Source organism: Ochotona princeps, chromosome 9 (assembly GCF_030435755.1).
Source record: "Ochotona princeps isolate mOchPri1 chromosome 9, mOchPri1.hap1, whole genome shotgun sequence".
NCBI lineage: Eukaryota > Metazoa > Chordata > Mammalia > Lagomorpha > Ochotonidae > Ochotona > Ochotona princeps.
The window spans coordinates 47,719,562-47,732,502 of record NC_080840.1 but is presented as its reverse complement, the minus strand read 5'-3'; the positions used below and the strand labels follow the sequence as shown (position 1 = coordinate 47,732,502).

At 38.2% G+C, this 12,941-nt stretch overlaps 1 protein-coding gene across 1 annotated transcript in view; it reads right to left on the bottom strand.

Annotated features, from left to right (window-relative positions):
- Positions 1–2,402: 2,402 nt before the first annotated feature.
- RAB2A (RAB2A, member RAS oncogene family) overlaps positions 2,403–12,941 on the bottom strand; it is a 76,946-nt gene continuing 66,407 nt past the window's right edge. The window contains exons 7-8 of the mRNA XM_004588006.4: positions 5,627–5,695; positions 2,403–3,721 (exon numbers count right to left, since the gene is read on the bottom strand). Of these exons, the coding sequence (XP_004588063.1) occupies positions 3,626–3,721; positions 5,627–5,695 (165 nt within the window). The 3' untranslated portion in view covers positions 2,403–3,625. The remainder of the gene's footprint in view (positions 3,722–5,626; positions 5,696–12,941) is intronic.

The window sequence follows — 12,941 nt, the reverse complement described above, 5'->3', positions numbered from 1 at the left end:
ATCTGTAAAAGTCTTGTAGTGAATTATCTGTTCATTTCCCTCCATTTTCCTATTAAAATTTTCCATCCTTTGTCCAATTTTTAAGAGTTGGCTTCAGGATTTTGTAAAACTTAAAGTGCCAATAAATGCACTGGCACTTTAAAGCTTCCGAATCACAACTTCAATAAGTAATATTATATACTAGACAGTAATCACCCACAGTGAAGTTAAGGCTTATTTGTAACACCAAAGCACAGCTAAATTCTTAAAACATAGGTAGATTATGTCCATCTACTTGCACAGCCAATTCTTATTATGAAATAGCTTTACTTTTTTGTATTATTTTTAGCTTATTAGTCGAGCACCATACTGCCAATCTTACTGACATGGGCCTTCTCTACCTATATACTTCAAACTTAGTATGTTCAAAATTTGGGTAATTTTTTTTCTGATATATTGATACCATCTGCAAATCTATTACCCTTTTAACCACTAGCAGATAAATACGGACTGTGTTTCCATTAACAGGTTATTTTAAAATAGCTTTTAAAACAGACTGTGAAGATCTAGCTCAGCTTTCAAATACGGTTTGAACGAACGGTTTCATCTAATTAACTGGAACTCTTTGAAAAACCGCTTTCCGTTCATTTGCCTTAGATTGAGAGGAGGAATAGTAACAAAGTCTTTATGAAGATCACAATTTTGCTGGTTGATCAGACAGTAAAGATTTTTTTCAGTGACTGATTTTTTTAGCTATTTAAACATGTTCAGTGCTGCCATGAACTGATCAAATACTAAATAAAACCTTGAATTCTAGGGGACCTGGCATTGGGTTATGGATTAGGCCTCGATATTCAATATCACCATTCCATATGGATCCTGGCTGGAGTCCTGACTGCTCCACTTTGAATCCAGCTCCCTGGCTAATGTAGCTGGGAAGGCTCAAGTGCGTGGGCCCCTGCCCACCCAGATGGGACACCTGGGGACACCCAGAGGGCTCCAGACTTCGGCCTGGCCCACCAATGACTGCTGAGGCAATTTGGAGGGTATACCACCAGATGCAAGGGTTCACTCTGTCTCTCCCTAATACTGTCCTTTAAATAAATAAAATCAATTTTAAAATATTCTAATATTAAAGACTCAGCTGTAGGTTTCTAGATCACATTAACCATGATATAGTAAAATGAGTAGAGTGGAAACCACAACGATACTACTGTTGTTAGTGAATATAAAGGGTTCTTACATATGTTCCTTAGAGCTAGATGAGATTTATGAAGACTGCAGTAATGAACCACAGAACTTAAGCAGCCTCCCTGATCATCCCATACTGGGGCAGTTCAATGCTGCTGTGGTAGGAGCTGTACTTTGCTTTTCCTTATTTCTTTTTTGGTCCTTCTTTCCTTCCTTCATCTCTCTTCTTAGATTGATTTTTTTTATTTCAGAGGCACAGTTACAGAGAGACAGTGAGAGCGACCGATCTTCTGTCTGCTGGTTCACTCCCCAAATGGTTGCAATGGCTGGGACTAAACTGGCCTAAGTCACATGAGCACAGGGGCCCAAGGATCTGGTCCCTTTTCTGGGCACCCCACCCGAGGCCATTAATGGGGACCTGAATCGGGAAGTAGAGCTCCACCTGAACTGGTGCCCATATGAGCTGCTGGTGTGGAAGGTAGAGGCTTAACTTACTCCATCTTCTCTTACAGATTACAAATAGATGTGCTCACTTGTTGCTGTTTATTTAGCATTACTATCTCTTCTTATACTCAGTTTGCAAAGTAATTAGGGGAGGCAGTATGGGAAACAAATACACTGGGCTTCTGAAAAAATGTAACAGTAGATTAAAAATAAATTTCTAGAATCATTTCCTTCTTGATAGAGAGTAGAACATGTCCTACTTGTCTTAATTTTTCATCAATAAAGAGAGTGAACAGTGAAATCACTAATATTGAATGAGTGAATTCAGTAAGACTACTTGAAGGGGAAAGAAAGGTCATAATAAAAACTACTCTCAAAACTAGGTTTCCTCTCACCTTGCCCTGTGCCCCACGGCAGTCAGTTAAACCATGACAGCATGCGGTGATTTCCCACAAAAGTAATGCTGAAACTGTGACAGAATATTGTGGACTGTTCAGGAAAGACCTGGAGAAAGCTGAAGGCAGAGAGTGGATGGAAATGTTTCATACTTTTATATCTTCTCACAGGCGTAGATATTCTTTTGTCCCAAAGACAAAATGCTTGCTTACACCATCAGTAGTAAGAAGTTTCAGCACAGTGAGAGTTTTATAACATCTTTGCAAAACTTTTAAAAAAGGGTGTAAAATATTCTGACCCATTTAAAAAAAGATGCTTAAGTACATGTAAAAGTTATAAATGGTCTTAAAAATACATAAAAATGTGGGCATAATAAAAAAAAAAAAGAACACTTTTATACATAGGATTTTATTTTGCACTGCTGTAACAATTTCATTAGAGTCCAAGGGAAAAAAGGGGGGAAAAAAGATAAAACCACCACACTGAGTAAATTACTAAAGCTTTTCTACTTTTTAACAGGATTTTCCATCTGGTAGATTTATTGTCATATCCCCTTCCAGACAAGATACTTATCATATTTTAAAGATTAACAGGATGCCACTGAAAGAAAAAACTTTACACAGTCACTGTACATCAAGGTTGAAAAACTGTCCTGCATGAAAAATATACTTAGAAATCATGTGAATAAAAGGAAAACATTATTGTGTTAAGGAAAGATTAAAGTTCTCATAATATGTCATCTACATGTGGATACTCATTCTTCCGAGAGTTGCACAGATGGAGGGAGTTCTTGCTTCAGGCCTTTGCACTCATTATGTTGTTTCTGCCCAACAGTATTCATTAAGGCAAACAAATCCTTTTCTGAAGAGGTCTTAAGGAAACTGTGGACAAATAGCAGACTTTTGGCATTGAAACAGGTTAACACGTACACAGCCTTTAGTAATATACATTGAGCATATTTTCCTTGGACTAGTGACAAGAAAAGATGAACATGCTTAACAATGTCAAAAAGTTTAAAACTCAGTGTCCAAGCAATTCCTAACAATGCTTCTGTAGCTTTAAGCTCTAAACAGTATAGAATTTATGCAAATGCATTAAAGAATTCAAGCTTGGCAAATTACACCCAAGCAAGTTATTAAACTATATATACAGAAAGTAAATGATAAATACAGAATTAAAGAGTTCTTCTGGTTTTCTTACAGCTTTGAAAATTGACAAACTTTCTGAGGACAGTTCTATAATATTAAACATTAGGTAACCACAGGTATTAGGAAACCTAACTACATAAACCGATTTAAAATACTCAAGATGACTTTGTAGTGTTTTAATACAATTCAGTTTGTAGTTAAGGGCACAAGACAACATTTAACAAAAATAATCACATCAATTGACCTAGAAATCAAATGCAAATAGATAGGAATACAATCTCCAGAATCTGTCTTTTTAAGTGAACATGAACCATTTATTCAAAGTTATACAAGAATTTGAAGGATTAAAGTCTTCTGTGACATAAAGCCATTTCAAATAGTTTCATGTCTCAGCTGAGAGCAGGAGGAGAGAGGGTGAAAGAATAAGTGAGTGGGCCCGAGTGGGCAGCAAGACAGTAAAAACAGCTTCAACAGCAGCCTCCCCCAGCCTGCTGTCCTCCCTGATTGCCGGCATGTGTAGCATTAGTAGCAGCATGCTGAGGGCCAATTTTAATGCCATTTGCCTGAAATCAAAGAGAACAGAAATATAAATATAATCAGACCCAACCAGAGAGTATAATATAGTGCATTTGTAAAAAAATTTTCTAACTCTCTCTTAAGGACGCAATTTTACCAAACAATATTGAAAGAGCTATTTAAGTAATATTTAGCAAAGTCTGAAATAATTCTTCCTACCACATGTTTCTTCTTTCCAAAACAACAAAACAACAACAAAGGTTTCTGAAAATAACTTTTTATCATACTAGATACAAGGTAAACAAACTGGGTAATGCTTGTTTCTGAGGGAAGTCTCCTCATGGAGGCAATCACTAAAGGTAACCTTGAAAAGACACAGCTTCCCCAAGCCCATGCCGTCTCCCACAATCTGAACTCTCTTCTCTGGACAGCATTTCTGTTCCATGTTGAATCAGCTGTACAGGCTGAGGGCACATGAGGGTTCCTGTGTCATCAATAATTTCTATGAGCCCCGAAGACAGGGCAGCTTGCCAAGAACCCACACACAGAATAGTTCTTTCATTCATCAAGCTCACACTTATGTCTTAACCCTCACTCCCTCAAGTGGATTTTACCTAAAAATACAACACTTTGAGAAAAGTAATACAGTAGCTTCAGAAATTAAGCTCTTAAGGAAACTTTACGTCACAGTAAATCTCAGATTTATAGTGCTTGGCAGTTGTTCCGCCACAGCGGTAGCCTTGGGGTTTCTGGCACGGGCTCAGTACTGACAGCAGCTGATGTGGTTTCTTTTTGCTCTTTGACTCCTCTTTAATAAAAAGCATGCCCTATGGCTCATTGGCTTTGCCCCCTCTGGGCTGGTAGCAACTTTGTGAGGAAGCAAGGAGTCAGACCTGGCATTAGGCCAAATAAATAGCATGGCCTGTTGGCTCCTGACAGCACATTACAATCAAAGCTATATAAGGCACAGTAAAGCAGTCAGCTACTATATGAAACCAGACAGAAACAATGAACATGCCCTTTTAAACAGAGGCCCAATTACTGCCCAATTTATTTGGCATTAGTCTCGGAATGCTGTCACCTTCAAATTAACTGCCCTAAGTCTAGAAGAGGATTTAGAAACTACAAAGTATTATTCCATGTTACGAAGAATAAGGAAATTAAGTTCTTTTTGGAAACCTTAGGTAACAGGCTGTATGTTTTAGTCAAGACTACTGAGCCACATAATAGGAGTGAGTGCCAGATCCATCTGGAGGGGTTTCCCAATGTTAAGCTTTTCTAGCCGCAACTAGAGCAAGAACCAAGGTGTTCTCCTGGATGCCAAAGGTCTTAGAACAGCAAAAATGATGATGTATAAGCAAATAACATGCCCTATCCACAATAAATGCCTTGAATTAAATATAGATAAATGAAGAGTGGTGATTTGGGTCAAAAATGATGGCTTTTGGTAAACACCGAATTACATGCTTTGAAGCTTCACATTTGATCCTAGTTATGTCAACAACCAGACTCAAAATAATTCTATAAAATGCTCAGTGCCAACTACCAATTATGTAGATTAGCTTAGCCTCCCGAGAACGTGCTCTGCTATACTGGGAATAGTTTCCAGATTGGGTGTCTCCCTCTCGCACAGGGACAGACAGACAGTACTCTGCACTAGTGCCACAGCATATGCTTTTATACACCAGAGCATCATTCCCCAAAGCAGATAATGTCATATGGACATGGCTCTTCTTTGCTTTTTTGGAGGATTTATAAAATATAGTATATGTTATTACAATAAAAGGCTAGGGCCATCCACTTGAACTAATTTTCACTAATACAGTTATATCCTATTAAAACATGAACATTTAACTATTATACTAGGCATTTCAGTACCTACAAAAATCTCATAGTAAGTAGAGGTCAATTCTAAATTAACATCAGCCAGTAACACTGTATATAAATAATACCTCATTATTAATGTCAAAGACTCCTTCTTGGATTTTTTCATAAATCTCTTTTGCTGTATTAATAAATGCCTGAAATATAAGATAAATTGGCTCATGTTATTTAAAGTCACAAAAACAAAAGAACATATGAAGTCTGTGGAATACCTTGCTGTTCAACAAAGGAAAATCAACTGATATAATACATCAATAAAGGACAAAAATCATGATTTTCTTAAGATGTATAAAAAAGTACATTGCAAACTCCAACACCCTCTTATGGTAAAATCACTCAAAAAAAAAAAAAAAAAAAAAAAAAAACCCACGAAACTGGACATTTCCTCAATTTGAGAAGATCATCTAAGTAAAACTAAACATTATGCTCATTGTTTATGGAAAGACTGAAAGAGTTCCCATAGTAAGATCAAGAACAAAGCAAAAATGCATTAGCATTATTTAAATTAGTCAAAAAGTATAAACAACACAAATATTCATAAACTGATAAATGAAAAGCCAAATGTGGAATTATCAATGCAATGTAATATTATTCAGTCCTAAAAAGGAATGAAGTTGTGTTCATGCAGCACTATGGAAGAATCCAGAAAGCCAGAAACTATCCTGCTAAACGAAAGGAAGGTCACCCCGAGGCCAGGGCTGGCACAGCACCATCTCTGCAATGTCCAGAACAGAAAAATCCAGAGACACAAAGTAGACTAGTTGTTGTCAGGGACTATAGTAGTAAGGGTTTTGTTTTGGGGTGATGAAAATGTTTTGGAATTAGTAGTGGTGAGTATACAATTTTGTTGACTATACTAAAACTACTGAGCTGTATACATTAAAAAAGTAAATTTTATAGTATGTGAATTATCTCAAAAAACTATAACCATACGGAGAAAAGAGTATCACAATGTGAGAATACCACTCGAGAAAAGCATGTCAACTGCATAAATGACACCACTGCTATGTTGAAACTGGGTTACATGTGGAAGACAATTCCACAGAGGTGCCTTTCGCTGTAGCAATGTAAGGCAATATATGGTTACAGAGGGAAGGAATCAAAGGATGTTTATGACAAAGCGACAAAAGACAGCTCACCTTCTATGTCATGCTGAATACAATCTCTGTCCCCATCTAGAATACTACTAAACTGACATAACAAAAGTGTTGGAATATTGCATATCAACTTAAATTTTAAAAAGACAAAAATTTACCCACACTCAATACTGATGTATAATATGAAGATGTTTTACAAAAGTATTACCAATGCTACAAATTCTCATAGGTTCTAACTATAAGATTTGAGAGATTATATAATGATATTGATATTATAAAGATGGTCCTTTTCATTTAGTTTCTATGAAAAATCCTAGAAGAAAGCTATCTTCACTACCGCTGGTAGAAATTTAATTCAAATTTTACAAAGTAAACAGGGTTCATTTGGAGGGAACAAAACACACCTTTTGTCTTTTCTATACTGGAAATATTTGACTGCTGAACTTGCCATCAGAGCTTTTGTTTCCTAATTAACAGGACTGATATGTTTTCACCTTTAAAAGGCTTACAGCTCCCCAGAGTAATCAATCTACTGCAGCTCAATTACTGCACCAAGCACACCCCAGTCAGCGAAGGCGACTTCAGCGACTGTGGCAGCACAGAGAAATGAATATGTATAAACTCTAAGTGGCTGATCGAATCATCACAGAGGGTCATGAGAATCTGCAGCAAAATAATGAGAAGAATTAATCACTGTAGACTCACAAGGCACTGTGGACGCGAGCATGCTTTCCATGCGTGTGCTGGAGTTGAAGTGAAGGAGAAACTGGCTTTCAGCCATGTATGAACTGGATTTACATTCTTCAAAATTAAAGTTACCCTTATAAATAAGAAAAACTTTATTTCTAATAACAAGTCAATTACTGTGATGGTATTAGAATCCAGGCTAACTAAATACTGAAGTCAAGGTACATAAATCCACAGGGCTGCAATTCCTTATAGGGGCATCCACATGTGTGTATTTTACTGGAATGTGAGACAGAACTTCAAGGTTCTATAAATGAGTTATAAATTAGTATAAACAATCACCTCTGCATTACAAAGCCATTATTAAAAGTGTCAATTGATAGAAATAAACTTTCTTTTCGCCATTCTGTTGACTTTAAAAACTGGCTTAAGAAAACTATGCTATAAAAAATTTCGTAAGTCACTGCTAATTTTATAATCTTAATACTACCTAATATTTTGTTAAGAACATTTAAGCAGGTTTATCAGATGGCCTTAAGATGCATGGTACATCTGAAAAACATGCAGTTAATCTTGTTACATCTAAAATACAACAAATGATTACTACTTTTATTATAATTTCCATCATCTGAATGTAGTCACGGGACAAAATGGTTACTGTCATCTGACCTTGAGAATACATTAAAGATAACACAATAAAATATTTTCCACTTCTTGGGCATATTACTGAGGATACTGTTAGGAGATTATTTTTCTGTATTTCATGATGAAAATTAATATTTCATATATATTACAAAGTGATTAATGAATAGTTTTAATGAGTGCTTAGAGTCTGAAACCCAACATGAATAATACACATATAAGTGTATCAGTTGTAAAGGTATGTGACCATGGACTGAAATAACAGCTCCCGAATCCAATGAATATTGACTGAATGCTTTTTAGAAATCTTCTGGACAGCCTAAATAAATCTAACAGCCTTTGAGTGTCACAGATAAAATCTTCCCACTTAAAATGTAAAACATTTCAAGATAAGATTATGTGTCTATAAAATGCATAATATGTAAGTTATTACATACCTATATAAAATGGTTTGGGATTTAAAACAAATTGATCACTTCATTCTATTAATTAGATACTAATCTCTTATGTTTTTAAGGCACATGTATCCCACCCATCTTTAGAATTCTCTATATGTATCATGTACAAAAAAACACCATTTAGGTATTTCTTGGTAAATATTTTAAGATGGGGCTGGCATGGTGGCATAACAAGCTAATCCTCTGCTTGCAGTGCTAGCATCCCACATGGGATAGTTGAAACATGTCCTGTCTGCTCCACCTCTGATCCAGCTCCCTGGGAAAAGCAGTGGAGGATGGCTCCGGTCTTTGGGCTCCTATACCCACAAGGGAGATTTAGAAGAACCTGTAGGCTCCTGGCTTGGGATTGGCTCAGTTCTGGCCAGTGCAGCCCTGTGAGGAGTAAACCAGCAGACAGAGGCTCTCTCTTCCTCTGTCTCTCTTCCTCTCTGTAAATCTGCCTTCCAAATAAACATAATAAATCTCAAAAAAAAAATTTCAAGATAGGATTATGTTCTTCATAGAATTAGCTTTTTTAAACATACATTTATTTAATTGAAAGGCAGGATTACAGAGAAAGGGAGAGATGGAGAGAGATCTCTTCCACCTGCTAGTTCACTGCCCAAAGGGAAACAACGGCGGCCTGCAGTGGCCAGGCTGAAGTCAGGAGCCAAGAAATACGGGCCTCCTGTGCAGGGGGCAGGGTCCCAAGAAGCTGGGCCATCTTCTGCTGTTTTCCCAGGCACATCAGCAGGGATCTAGACAGGAAATGAACAGCTGGGAATGAACTGGCATGCATGTGGGATGCCAAAGTAACAGGTAGGCAGCGCTTAACCCCCTGCGCCCCAGAGAATTAGCCTAATTTGAATGGCCTGATGAATCGGTCCCTTAAAAACACCCTCTGCAGAATTTAAGATTATATTTTGCATCTCTATCACAATACCTAAAATGGAATAGGTACTTAGCATTGCTTCAAAGACTCAATTACCCACAGCGAGGGAGTCTCTGAAAGGTACACAAGGGCTTCCCTGAAATGGTGGGTGTTTCTGTGTACTGTCTCTTCATAGGCAAGTTCACCTACTTGACACTAACAACTTGAGAAACCCATGTTAAATGACTTCATTATGAACAGAGAAGCACACAGTATGTAGGCAGAGAAACCCATGTTAAATGACTTCATTATGAACAGAGAAGCACACAGTATGTAGGCAGAGAAACCCATGTTAAATGACTTCATTATGAACAGAGAAGCACACAGTATGTAGGCAGAGAAACCCATGTTAAATGACTTCATTATGAACAGAGAAGCACACAGTATGTAGGCAGAGAAACCCATGTTAAATGACTTCATTATGAACACAGAGAAGTACACAGTATGTAGGCAGAGAAACCCATGTTAAATGACTTCATTATGAACACAGAGAAGTACACAGTATGTAGGCAGAGAAACCCATGTTAAATGACTTCATTATGAACAGAGAAGCACACAGTATGTAGGCAGAGAAACCCATGTTAAATGACTTCATTATGAACAGAGAAGTACACAGTATGTAGGCAGAGAAACCCATGTTAAATGACTTCATTATGAACACAGAGAAGCACACAGTATGTAGGCAGAGAAACCCATGTTAAATGACTTCATTATGAACAGAGAAGTACACAGTATGTAGGCAGAGAAACCCATGTTAAATGACTTCATTATGAACACAGAGAAGCACACAGTATGTAGGCAGAGAAACCCATGTTAAATGACTTCATTATGAACACAGAGAAGCACACAGTATGTAGGCAGAGAAACCCATGTTAAATGACTTCATTATGAACACAGAGAAGCACACAGTATGTAGGCAGAGAAACCCATGTTAAATGACTTCATTATGAACACAGAGAAGCACACAGTATGTAGGCAGAGAAACCCATGTTAAATGACTTCATTATGAACAGAGAAGCACACAGTATGTAGGCAGAGAAACCCATGTTAAATGACTTCATTATGAACAGAGAAGCACACAGTATGTAGGCAGAGAAACCCATGTTAAATGACTTCATTATGAACAGAGAAGCACACAGTATGTAGGCAGAGAAACCCATGTTAAATGACTTCATTATGAACAGAGAAGCACACAGTATGTAGGCAGAGAAACCCATGTTAAATGACTTCATTATGAACAGAGAAGCACACAGTATGTAGGCAGAGAAACCCATGTTAAATGACTTCATTATGAACAGAGAAGCACACAGTATGTAGGCAGAGAAACCCATGTTAAATGACTTCATTATGAACAGAGAAGCACACAGTATGTAGGCAGAGAAACCCATGTTAAATGACTTCATTATGAACAGAGAAGCACACAGTATGTAGGCAGAGAAACCCATGTTAAATGACTTCATTATGAACAGAGAAGCACACAGTATGTAGGCAGAGAAACCCATGTTAAATGACTTCATTATGAACAGAGAAGCACACAGTATGTAGGCAGAGAAACCCATGTTAAATGACTTCATTATGAACAGAGAAGCACACAGTATGTAGGCAGAGAAACCCATGTTAAATGACTTCATTATGAACAGAGAAGCACACAGTATGTAGGCAGATTTGCGACTAGGAAGTGGAGAGAGCTCTCCTTCCACCGGCACGCTCTGCCGTCCTCTCGCTCTGCCGTCCTCTCGCTCTGCCGTCCTCTCGCTCTGCCGTCCTCTCGCTCTGCCGTCCTCTCGCTCTGCCACGCAGGGAGTTTTCACCTCAGTAGCAAAAGCTGAAGTCTCTTTTCATTTTACCATTAGCCTTCCCCTTTCACCACACTTTGATGAATTGCCACGTTCAGCCCTACACCTTTTCTTCATTAGCCATTAATTATCAAGCCTTCCATCCCAGACACTAATCTTTCAACCTGTAGCACCAGTGGTAGTAACTAAACCCTGGACAAATTTTCAAGGACTCCTACAGCACAAATTAAAACAAATATCCCCCCTGCTTTCATACACACACTACTATGGGTATGTTGTAATTCAAATAATCAGTCAACAAATGTACATGTTAATACCTAAATATTACAAGAGCACCTACTAAGTTGTGGTCACATATCCAGAATGCAGAAGGACACAGCTCTCATTACTGCTGAAGTGAAAGCAGTCAGCTGGGAGAACACGAGCATGAGGCTCCAACCTCAGCTAAAGCTGCTCGAGGGAGAAGTGCGGGCGGCCAGGACAGGGGCAGGCTTCATGTCGCCTACACACTGTGCTCATACTCTGTTTACAACTGATGAGCAAGACACAGGCAAAGGGGCACAGGGAACATTATTTTATATTTATTATGTCTCAACAACTTCTAAGGCAAAACACTGAAAATAACGTCTTTTCCAACAGAGTAACATTTAAACTATTTCCTATGTAACATGCTGCCACCTGGTGGCAAGATTAAAATGACAGCATGTTAGATAAGACTTCAAAATAACACACTGAAAAGTATCTTGGACACTTTTATTTAACATTTTGAGTAGATATTAGATAATAGTTTTTTAAATAAAATAGATTTCCAGTGTTGTCTTAGAACTGGAAAACAAAAAGTAATTAGAATGCTACTTTTCTCCTCAATCTCCACATCAAGGCTATGTAATTACAGCTTAGCTAATAATAATAATAATAAGAATCAATATTTACTAAGAATTGTGGGCCATTATATTGAGTGACTTGCATACGTTTTCATAATTTGTTAAAAGACACTCAAAGTATGTATGAAAATTAGGACATTTTGTTTTACTATTTTCTACATAGTGGATTGGTGGGGTGAAAGTCATGCCCATTATATTAGCAGAATGGCTTAGGCTGTGGCTCTAGAACCAGGCTATCCAGGTTCAAACTGCAATGTCTCTTGCATTTATCTTGCCTTTTTTTCTTTTAAAGATTTGTTTATTTTCATGGGAAAGTTAGATACACAGAGAGGAGGAGCGAGAGAGAAGATCTGTCGATTCAGTCCCCAAGTGGCTGAAAAGGCTGGAGCCAAGTCGATTGGAAGCCAGGAGCCAGGAGCTTCTTCTGGGTTTCCAATGTGAGTGCAGGGTCCCAAGAATTTGGGCTGTCCTCAACTGCTTTCCCAGGCCACAGGCTGGGAGCTGGATGGAAAGAGGGGTTGCCGGGACATGAACTGATGCCCATATGGGATCCTGGCATGTTCAAGGTGAGGATTTTAGCCACTAGGCTATCACACCGGGCCCAGGATTATTTATCTTTAATAAAAGTCAAAGAAATTTTCATCTGCTTATGTTGAACCTAAAAGCACACAGTTCTCACCTCACTCAAAATCCTTCTATTTGGGCCAGATGTGTTGGCCTAGCAGCTAAGGTTCTTGCCTTGAATGCGCCAGGATCCCATATGAGCACTGGTTCTAATCCCAGCTGCTCCGCTTCCCATCCAGCTCCCTGTTTGTGGCCTGAGAAAGCAGTCGAGGATGGCCAAAGGCCTTGGGGCCATGCATCCGTGTGGAGACCTGGAGGAGATTCCTGGCTCCTGGCTTTGGATCG